The sequence below is a fragment of the Eurypyga helias genome, unplaced genomic scaffold (genome assembly GCF_000690775.1).
Source record: "Eurypyga helias isolate BGI_N326 unplaced genomic scaffold, ASM69077v1 scaffold24739, whole genome shotgun sequence".
Classification (NCBI taxonomy): domain Eukaryota; kingdom Metazoa; phylum Chordata; class Aves; order Eurypygiformes; family Eurypygidae; genus Eurypyga; species Eurypyga helias.
The window spans coordinates 49,503-60,942 of NW_010273191.1; the positions used below are offsets into that span (position 1 = coordinate 49,503).

General features: G+C 42.0%; 1 protein-coding gene across 1 annotated transcript in view; it reads left to right on the forward strand.

Annotated features, from left to right (window-relative positions):
• Window positions 1–10,601: 10,601 nt before the first annotated feature.
• Window positions 10,602–11,440, forward strand: part of SEMA4D (sema domain, immunoglobulin domain (Ig), transmembrane domain (TM) and short cytoplasmic domain, (semaphorin) 4D) — a 20,576-nt gene continuing 19,737 nt past the window's right edge. The window contains exon 1 of the mRNA XM_010159393.1: window positions 10,602–10,695. Coding sequence (XP_010157695.1) covers window positions 10,602–10,695 — 94 coding nt within the window. The remainder of the gene's footprint in view (window positions 10,696–11,440) is intronic.

Genomic DNA, 11,440 nt, shown 5'->3' on the forward strand with positions numbered 1-11,440 from the left:
TGCAAGTTGCGCATCCTCCTTTCTTCTCACTGGGGCTCTGGCCTTTGGTCTTACATAGTTGGAGTGCCGGCGTGCGCTGTCTTTACTAGAATTTGATTCCCAACCACTACCATGTTTTTAATGAAAACTTACTAAAATAATCTTTATCTTGATCTTTGTGGGAAAGTTAGAATTCTGAAGTACAGTCAAATCCTTTCCTGAGGAAGGGTAGGGGTGGACAGATAATAAGAATGTTCCTATCTGGTTTGTGGAAGTTAGGTTGCTTAATTACAGTTTCTTTTAGTGTCCTTAAAAATGGAGGAGCTCCAGTGTCAGCAGTAGTTGGCCCAACCTTGATATTACTATTCTGTTACTGGGACGCAGGAGGAGTTTGTAGCAGTCCTCAGCTCTCTGCCTCCATGATAGTTTGTGTTCTTGGCTTTTTTGTGAATGCTTGTGAGATCTGAAGAGGGTCAGGGTGATGGAGGAATTGAAAACTGAAGATCCCAGTCCAATCTGTGCTAAATTAAAATGACTGTTTGAGACATGAGAGCTTTTCTGCTTTGTTGTTCAAAAATCCTGATTTAGCACAAGGGATCTGCTGCATGTGAAAGCTCACACACTTGAAATCAGGCACAAGGCAAAACCTCCTTCCTTCACCACAGCATGTAGAAAAAGGTAAGGGGTATCCATGGGCCAGTAAATGGTTCTGTGAAACAAAGTTGTTTTTATGAAAAGTGAAGCCTCACAAGTGGGAAAGGGGAAAAACAAGTATTTGAGGCTTTGCTCTGTACATCCTGTAGAATGCTTGTTACTTGTCTTTCCCCCCACAGTGTCTTGCACAGGTGATTAGCAGGTATCATCACCGGTCCCACTGACATTGGGAGAACTGTGGAAATTGCTGCAGTCAGCAACAGTCATTTTATGTCAAATACCCAATTATTACAGTAAAATGCTGGTAATACCTGCAGTTCTTGAATTTTGTAGCCTAGCATAACTTTTTGTGCAATTCATTTTAATTTAAAACCCTACAACCACACGTACCATTCACAGAATGTTTTTAGCGTGCTGTCTGTGGGCAGTGTATGCAGTCTTAGTTATTCATAGCTATACACTGGCTTTACCTGTGGCTTCCGTGTGAGCATTTAAAAAACTAGCATATCTAGATTGTGGCTGACTTGAGATATGGGTAGCAAATACACCACTATTTGCAGTCATCAAGATACTGATGTGGAAATTGTATTTTGGTAAGGTCAGTGAGTAATGCTTTAGTACTACAAACATTCCCAAGTTTGAAATTTGCCTCCGTGGTCTCCCAGAGATTTCTCTGAGTAATTAAAATTTGCTTATAAGTTAGTTTTCTTCTCTATTTCCTTTCTCCTTCATCTCATTTAGAATCCCTAGGTCCTGGTTACAGCAGGCGTAGGCTTGAACAGAGGATTAAAGAAATGCTTCTGACCTGGATGGTAATGGATATGCTGAAGGAAGTACAAGTTATGTGTTGGTGGATTACTTTTTTTTTGTTTGTGGAGTTTTTTAATGCAAGCAGACTGTGACACCCAGAAGTACCTTGTAATAGATTAATGTACTTTGGAATTTGACAGATTAGAATAAAGTTCTCAGATAAATAAAATATATGCAAATGCACATATATGAAGAATTGCAGCTCTTCTATGAAAAATTTCCTTGAGGTGACTGTCTTGTTATTCTACATAATATATTCCAGGCTGTCTTTCATTTATAATCCCGTGGCATTTTCTTTAATCTTTGAGGACTTAGTCACAGTTGTCAAAATAATGAGCTTTTCATGGTGTAATTTTCTGTTGTCCCTGTACCTTCCCCCCAAGCTTAAGTAATTGTTGCCAGAAGAAACAGGGTTTGGGTTGTTTTTTTTTTTTTTCCCCCTTATGTTTACATTGAAATATGGTTTTCAATCTTAAAACCTGACAGTGTTTAAGATTTGTTAGGGAGCTCCTGCAGTGCCTGCTTTAAAGGATCACCTGTGAGGCTAGGGTCAAACCAGAGAACCCAAAGGGTGCCTGCAAACCTGCAGTGCTTACACGGATCTTAATTTCATACTCAATTCCTGGTTGGATTAAAGGGTTTAATTATGTCATAGCTTTTGGCGAGCTGTGAGTAGTTACTCAAGTGCGTAGCGTGACTGCAGGTCTTGTCCAGACAGGCAGCCACCGGCAGCATGATCACAGGAGAAGAATCGGTCCCTACATGCAAACCACCCTTTGCCTGAGCCCGGCTGCCCTCGTGCCTGGCCTTGCGTCTGTGGGCTTCCCTGCCAGAAACACCCATGGTTAGTAGCCCTTTCCTGAGGGGCAGACCGAGGAGGGGTGCACTGCTCTTGGAGGCCAAATTCTTGAGCTGAGGTGCCATAACTTTCTAAGTCCTTGTGACTCTTGTGCCTCTCCCCACCTCTGCAGGGATCCAGGGCCTGGCCTGGGTTCCAGCCGCCTGCTCACTTGGCTTTTGGGTCCCTACTGGCCTCAGACCCTAGCTCAGAAGCCTGGAGCCATCTTTGTGGAGATGTGGAAATTGCCCTGACAGGCCGAGCTAGTGGAGTCTGCAGGTCAGCTAGTTTGCAAAGATTTTCATGAGCAGTTTAACACCTACTGTAGCTCTTTATTGGGGCGCAAGGGTGTCATTACAGTGAAAGTGCTCATACAAGCCACAGGCTGCTAGAAGTCTTTTCTCAGCAGGGGCAAAAGAGAATTTTCCTTTTCCCTTAAGGTACCTACAGCTGAAATGGGTGATGACCTTTGTTTGTTCTGCAAGCAGTAAGCTGTAAGGAAGCACGCTGGGATCTGAAAACTCTGGGTAGTGATAGTGACTGTGGTAATCGATGGCCTCTTGTGGCAAGCAGCAGTTTTTGTAAATTTTAACTGTTCACTTAAATATTGAGTAGCTACAGCCGTAGAGATGATCTGGTGTAAGATGGTTCATGGAGAGCTTCGTAAGTGGTCGAGTGACTCGCAGTTTGCCTGCTCTGTTTTCTCCAGCAGAATGAAAGGTAGACAGTTGCTTTTGCAGCAAAAATAAGTCAGTTATATCCTGCTAGTGCTTGTGAAAAATATCCAGTGGGTAATAGCCTAGATGGGCAACAATTTCCATGGAGAATCTTGTTGAGAAATCATTGTGAGAAGAGTCAGACTCGGTTCCTCACTCCACAGTGTGAAAGATACAAAAGATTTTCAAAAGATTTTTTGAAAATATTTTTTAGTAAGCAAAAGTGGGTTTGATGTACCTATTTGATACCTGGTACCATACTGGCAGCTACAAGTTGTGCACTGTTGAAGGACAGGGCAGACACACTGCCTGTGAAAAGATCCTGTGTGTAGCTTTTCCCTTTCCTTAGAGACATGCAATACTGAGCTGTTTCTCATAATTTTGTCTGGCCTGTTTTTTTGCAGGGCCTTCTGTCTTGTGAGCCTTTCATTATAATCTTTTGGATCACAAATGAAGCCTTCAGATGTTCAGTGAAGATTTCTTTTTTATTTAGGGGCACCCTCTTCCCCTTGGATCTGTGGGAACCCTCTTAACTATTGGCTTCAGTGAAATACAGATTAGACCCACTTGCATTTAAAAAAATACTGTCCTCTCTAAAAAGCTGCTGGATGAACAGTTGGAAGTATTTATGCTAAATACAAGCTGATGTAACAGTACTATAGGTCTACATATTCGGAAATACATAACCTAGAGTAGTGTTGGGATAAATGGATTGTGTACCCTGTTGCGATTGCTTTGGAGTGGCCCACTGTTCTCCCTTGGTTACACCAAACTGAATACAAATGTGCAAGGTTTCGTCGTAAATATCCAGATACTCTTGTTCTAAGCTTGTGCATAATGCAGTCATTCAGTAGTGCAGGAGAGTGTTGTAACTGCTTTATATGGATTTAGTCAAGGTAATTGTTTGTTGGGCTGCCTGGTGTGTAACCCTTCTGAGCTTTTTGTATGTCCTCATACCAGCATAAGAGGGGTCCCAGACTCTTATCGGGATCAATAATTGCCACTGCAGTGTAAATTCTGAGTAGTTTCTACTGAGTAGTTACACTCCAGCTTGGGACAGAGGAAACAAAGTGAGTTTGAAAAGGGCTGGAGTGTATGCTTTTTATCAGGACTGCTTAACAGTTTTTTGTGTGAAGTGCAGCATCAGGATCTTGGCTTGTTGGATGCAACATGTATCCGTCCTGGTTTCTGTCAAATCATCTTCCCTGGCAATCTGGGAAATAAAAGCCAAACTTTTGGGGGAGGATGTATTATGATTCCTGCATCAAAACTTGCCCTTCGGGTTTATGTGGTAATGATGTCAAACCCTGTTTCTTATCTCTTCGCAGAAAGGACGTGTTTCTGACAGCTCCCCAGCTCCGGGGTTGTGTGGGAGGCTCCAAGGGGAGGCAGGTACGTACACTGAAACTAAGTGTACCCCCCCACAGCAGGGGGGTTGCTGTGGATTTGTGGTGGCTGTGTTACAGATGTCTTTGTTAGTAAAACAAATAAATACGTGGTGAGAACACTAGGGACTTAAATTCACATGGGAAAACATAAATAAGGATTTAATGATAAGCTCGGTTTGTTACTTTGTTTTGCTTTAAGACCAGAATACTTCTCAAGAAACTTAGGAGAAAAGGGACTTTTTTCTCTCGGGGAACATTCTGCATGTTTACCTGTGCTTTAGTTACCACTGCAAGGTCCCATTCAGGATTGCAGCTCTCCTGTCTTATGCAGTTTGTGTGTGAGGGGGTACAGGGCTTGCTTTCAGTGACACTTGTATCTTTTAAAGTGTTGCTGGATAGCTAGGTTAGTTTGTTGGTTTGGGTTTGTTGTTTGTTTTTTTTTTTTTTAAAAAGCACATATGCTTGTTGATTTAGACTCGCAGATACTTTTGTGAGTGCTTTTAGTTGCCATTAGGCATCTTCGAATAAGTGTGCATGACTTACTCAGTCCTGTGAGCCCAAGAAGAAATGAGGAAGAAACTAATACTTTTTTTATTGTGATAGTATATGTAGGGGAAAGTGAAATTTCAGGGACCTTGTTTCTTGGTCATTTGAACGGGTCTCACTGCACCACTGACGCTGTCACAGCCCAGGCTCACGATCTGGGAGAACCCAGTGAGGCAAAAAAGGATCTTGAAACACATTTCTCTGTCTAGGCAGCCCTTGAATTCTGGATTTGGGACAGCTCAACACCCAAGTTAACTGAAGGTGCTGGCACTGCAACTGTGGTTGAGTTCCACTGATCATCCATGTAGCTTTACATTGATAGCTTCAGTTTAGTTTGCTTCTGCACAGCCAGGCTGAGGACCCATGACAGTGCCTACAGTCTCTGATAGCTCAGAGGTCAGGTGTCCAAGACCAGAGTTAGCTTCCTTTTTCTTAAAGAAAGACAAAGCAAGCAGAAACAAACCCATTTGCTCTTTCCTGTTGCTCTTTACAAATGAAGGTTAACATGATATATGTAACAATCTACCCAGAATAATACGAAAAAGAAGAATTTTAATATTCTATTTGTCACTGTGTAATCTGTGGGGGGTATTTTTGCTCTGATACCTCGTCTTTGTAATGTTTATTCAAAGGACATAGTAGTAAAGAAAGGAATAGGCATGTAAATTAAAAAAAAAAAAATCTATAAGTGTTCCACTGAAGATTAGGCATATTCTCTGCTTTAGGCTCAAGCATTGGTTTCCTGAGTACTACGTGATGGCGTATTTATCATGGAGAATCAGGAAAATAACTTCACAGAAGGTCTCTGCCTAAAACTGGGAATTTAAGTTTCTTCAAAATTTTCATCCTCTTTAAGCACTAGTGTACCTCCTCCACCAAGCTTTGTGGTGGAAGTGAAGACCACATCAAATTATCATAAAGCTTCATCTAATTTGTAAGCACCTAGCAACTCCAAAATATTTTGGTTACAGTTTGAAATGTAAATAATCTCCTGCTGTATGTATATGTTAGTCATAAAGGGCTACTGGGCTGCTAGTTTGAGGTTTTAATTTACCTAAGCAAAAAATGAGTTCATACGTGCTGTATAACAAGAAAAAGACTGAAAAAAATCATGCTTCTCATGGGACAGGCTAAAAATGGCACTGTGCTTGAGGTTTTGAAAGGTGAGAACTCAAGCAGCCTGTCCTTACCAGTCTAAAATAAACTGTGTCAGTAAAACTCGGCTGTCAAAGGTAAGTTGTACAGTTCTCACCGTGTAATTTAGATTACTTAAAATACAAGCGTTGCTAACTTTTTTCTTTTATTTTTGGAAACAAAACGTTGGGCAAATTTAAACAAAAAAAGTCTGGTTTAAGCAAAATCTCCCAGTGGGAGTTCTGTGGTTTGTTTTTTCATGTATGGAGGCCTAAAACCTTTGTTATCAAATAGGCATCAATGAACAGTGAAGCAGGTCTGCATTCTATTAAAGCTTTCAAAAGCCTTTGAAGAAAGTTATTTTGGGAGAACTCGCAATTTATGCTCTGTGACAGATGAATCCTTTAAACCCTCCTCCTCTCCCCCCGGGTTTTCTGCTGGAAGAAGCATCTCACTTGTAAAGTTGCCTGTCTCCGCATATTGAGTTTCATATTCCTCATCGTAGTAACTTACAAGTTTTACAAATGCAAAATTACATGGGGTGTTCTTAGTCTAAAAATAGCAGGATAGGCTGCCTGGGAAACCTGCCGTGGTGGTGTGCTCCTGGCAGAGGGAATGGGGGGCTGCCTTGCAGTCCATTGCTGCTTAATGTGAGGCCCTCCTTTGCTGTGCCAGCGCAGTGATTGGGGTGAAAGTGATTTCATGGCAAGGTAGGGAATAATGTGCTAGAATTGTGCAAGGTAGGGAATAATGTACTAGGCTAGAACGTCTTCCTTCTGGCCCAGAGTAAGGTGGTCTCTTGTCTGGCAGCCGCACTGGGGGTTGCATCACTTACAGTCATGGAGCTGTGCACTGCTTGTGTTGGGGAGGAAGAGGCAGCAGCAACACGGGTGGGAGCATAAGCACAGAGTAGGGAGGGATTTCAAGAAAAGATAACCCCAGGGAGGAGAACAAAGTGCAGTCCAAAATGGGAGGACAGCGGTGTGGATGCTTGGTGTGCCTGGGGAGTCAATGAGTGACAGGATTAAGCCAGGAGAATAAGTGACTGTTTGGCTCTCTGCGGAGGGAGCCTGGATACTTGGTGATGCTAACAGTCACTCCTTGGGAGCTGGAAGGATCCCAGCTATAATGCTGACTGCGGGTGTGTTAGTGAATTCTCATACAGTTCTAATCATTGTGAAGGAGATAAAGATAGACCCATTAAGCAGTTTATGTAATACTGAACAGATTTCAGAAGTTGCGCAATGCAACTAAGTATGAGAAGGAAAAAAAATTCAAAGCCAGGGTTGCAAAATTCGGCCTTTCCTAACTTAGAAATTCCAGAATTTAGACTGCTTGTGCAAGTATTGCGCATACAAGATGCACTCTTGAATCCAGCTTTGCCATGCTGACCGGGAAAGAAGACACTGTCCTCTGCATTTTTAATGTTGTGTTTTGTTACTTGCCAGAAAATTACTGATAAGTGTTGCTGAGCTGACATCTGTGAAAGATGAAGTTTTACGTTCACAAATATCTCCTTGTGCTTACTTTGCCTCTGTGTCCTGGGTGATGGGAAAGATATGTCAGCCTTCCTCCCATTGCTGGTTTTTCAGCTTCTCCTATTGCAGGGCTGGTGTTCTGCATTTTGCTGGCAGGTGGACTTAGACCACTCTGTCTTCGATGCCCACTGACATAGGCAGCGTGAGATCCAGGTGTTTTTCCATACTGATAACAGTCAAGGTACGCCATCGCAACTCCCTGCTTTTTCAGAATTTGTGCTGGTATTCCTTATTAGCGCTTCGGGAGCCTGAAATTTTTCTTTCTACAATTCATTTTTGAATTTTTGTCCTTTTGAGAGAGCAGAAACTTGTCTCTTCCCACTTCTGTGCGTGTGCGCTAGAATTATGCGTGTCAGTGAGAATGTTCACAGCTCTGAATTTCCGGCTATGCTCTGCCAAACTGACAGGAGCTCTGTTGATTGCTACTTCTTTTGTAGTTACCCTGCTTTAAATCACCAAATTAAAAGCATTATGGAAAACTCATGCAACCATTGTACATACTGTTTTGCTCCCCACAGTCATTATAACTTGATTTAAAATCATCAGCAGCAGAATGCCTAAATTAAAAGTACTGGTTTAAATTTACCTCAGAAAATTTTCAGCAGTTTTACAGAAAACAGAGAAGTAGATCTGTGGTCACTTTTAATGAGAGTTTAGTTACGTAACTAAGCGTTTCAAGTTTTTCTGCTTTACTTCTTAAATGTTCTTGTTTTCAAGCAAATTGTGGCTCATTTTTAGGAGTAGAACTTAAAGCATTAGGAGACCTAACTTTTCAGAAGTGCAAAGCACTCAAATCTACTCAAACTCAGTGAACACTGATGGAACTGGGCTAATTTGGAAATGAGGCTGTTGTCTGGGCTTTTTTTCCCCTCCCTCCTTCAACCCCTTTTGTTACATAAAACCAGGTTCGCATTAGATTATGGATGACTTCCCAGTGGATGTCAGTGCAAGAGTTATTCCAGATAATTTTCAACACAGGGAAGGGAAGGGGGAGGGGGAGTGTAATTAAATTGAAGGCTAAATTAAAGGACAAGGTCCTGAGTGCATTTTCATCTCTATTTAAACTAGTAGGAATGAGAACAAAGTGGATCTTGCACGATTGGTCATGTAATGTTCACTGTTGTCTGTCTCACACCCTTCTTTAACATGCAAAATTTTACCTTGGATCGACAAGTGTCCCGCAAGTCACTTAGCAGTGTGAAAAAGGGCCCGTCTTGCAAACGTATACAGTAGGAGTAACATGACAGATTCCTGCTTTGTGTGGCCAGAGCAATTCTCCAGCCACACAGCAGGGTAGGCACTGACTGACCCAACCAGACCTTTTGTCGGCTTCAGAAGGTAACGTAATTTGTTTCAGATTTTGTTGTCATTTTGCATTTTCTGAGGTAGGTGTGCTGAGGTAGGAGTGTAGCTGTGGCTGTAGGGAGACTTGGGACTGGATTTTCTTTTACAAGGGCCTGGATTTGCTAATCCTATTTTCAAAGTCCAGAAAATCTACAGGACTTCTCTGGAGTCATCTCTACTGTATGACACTGTACCTAAATGATGGCTTATTGTCAGGACTGGTACTGAATTACAATGTTCTGTCTGTTTCTTTTTTTAAAAAATCAGGTGTTAACTGGGAATTGGTTATTACCTGCAGCCTTCTCAGTAGCAAAAAGTAGTATGAAAAAGTGTGTAGAAATAATGGGTCAAAGATCTTTCTTCAAACTGCTGTTTCCCCCCTTACAGTTCCATTAAAATAAAATTGCTAAACTGCCTTGAACTTAATAATTGAGCTACTCTTCACTCTGTGAATACTCACCTGTAAAAGCTATTTGCCTCAGAATCCATTTGTGTGGACCTGGTCCCACAGCACTGACTGTACAGCCCCCAGAATTTATCTGCATGCATTAATCTGGTCACTGATGAACACACTCACTTCTCCTGGTAAATCCTTGCACAAGCCTTGACCTAGGAGTGGTTATAGGAAGACAAGAGCAGTGAAGGCTCAGGGAAGATGATGTAGAAAGTTTTGTAGAAAGGCCCCTTTCTGGGCCTGAGAGTAATGGCTCAAAGACAGAGTGGCTTTCACAGAACTGGCAATTTTCATGTTTAAGCATTTTCTCCCTTTATTTTTGTATGCAGTGCATTAGCTCTCTGGTTCTGTAGCAGTATTTATTTTCTACCCCCACACACCTTGAGTGCATTAGTAGCATGAAAAAACTTCACTGCAAATGACACATTAAAAATTGTCAAGATCTTCAGTCTGGCAGGTGCGGCAGGTTTGTGTAACCAGTGCTTAAGATTAATGCTGCACTTCTCAGGTCCTTTGCTTTCTGAACTTAGCCATGGTCACTTTTGTTATCTTTTCTCATAATTTGTCAGGGGTGGGATTTGATTCTACTCACTGTTAAAAGTAAGAAAATACGTAAACTGGAGTCGTATTTTGTGTATTATAGATAAGCGACAGTTCAAATTATTTATACTTGCAATTCTAGATTGAAATGATGGCTTTCAGTTATTACCTGTTTACCATGTAACATGTGGCTTGGTTTTAAGCATCATATTTTCACCAACTTATGGTCTCTTTATCCAAATTAAGCTGTGTGGACAGTTGCAGAAGTGTTGCAAGATCAGTGTGTGCAATGTGCTGTTACTGGCAGTGCTCAGTTTGCTTTCTCTTCCACCCCTTGCTCCCCTCCCCTCCTCTCTCCACAGCATCATTTATTTCTGCAGTGGAACAGAAGAATGCGCTCAGCTGCACTTCTCAGCAGCTCTGCAGCCTGTGGAGAGTGTGGGCAGTTTCTGTATGCAGCATCCTGGAAAATGTGCGTTCCCTTGAAGTGATCTGCTGAAAAGCACGTACTTGTACGGTTGTCCCAGCCTGCTGTGTTGCACTTCTCTCAAGGTCTGAAATGCCTCGTCTCTAATACTCTCTGGGATTTGCATTCTTCTGCTAAAGAGACACTACCTGCTGCAGTTACCCAAGGAGCCCCGAGGAGCAAGGATGCTGAAGATGGCTCTGTGCGCTTTTTATGCAGTTTGGGGTTTGCTACTGGAAGTGGCAGTAGCATTTGGCCCAGTACCGAGGATCACTTGGGAGCACAGAGGTAAGAACAACTTCAGTGGTGTAATATGGGACATTGACACAACCTCAGGATTTCTGTGGGATCCGAAACTCATTGAGGCTGTGTGCTCTTCCAACCTGCTTGCCACAAGTTTGGTCAGGTGTTGCTGGCTTTGCTTAGCTTATGAAGTGCTTAGGACCAGAATATTCAAAAGTGACTCAGGCACTGGGTTAACTGATTTCAGATCCTTAAAGCAGTTCTGAAAACATAGCTTTGTAAAGGAGAAATTTCAAATTTGGCTTTCTCAGCTGAAGGATCTTGCAGCTGAAGCTTGCTTCAAGAGAAAAACCTGTTAGATGTTTGTTTTTAAAAAAAAAAAAAATATTTTGAGTCTGAAGATATTAACAAAATGAACCTCACCAGCTAATAATCTTTTTTCATATGCTTTTTCAGACTGAGATGTGTTTTGACACTATGCACTAAATAAATCACCAGGTGAAGGAAAGATAAGCATTTGGCCCTCATCCGACAGAATGATACGGTGCCTGGAGTTGAAACAATCCCTTTCACAGAACACCACTTACCCTGTCTTTGGAGATGCAGCACATATTCATAACTTCGCAGTACAATTAGCCTGAGTCAGCAAATGCGGCACAAAGAAGAGGAGCAGGGATCAGAGAATCCGTTAGCTTTTGGTTTAATAATTTAGCCTGGGCCTGAAGAGAGCTCTAGAGGAAGGACTGTAGAGTAGTTATCTGCTGTTGCTTGTGAATATCCTTCCCCCCCC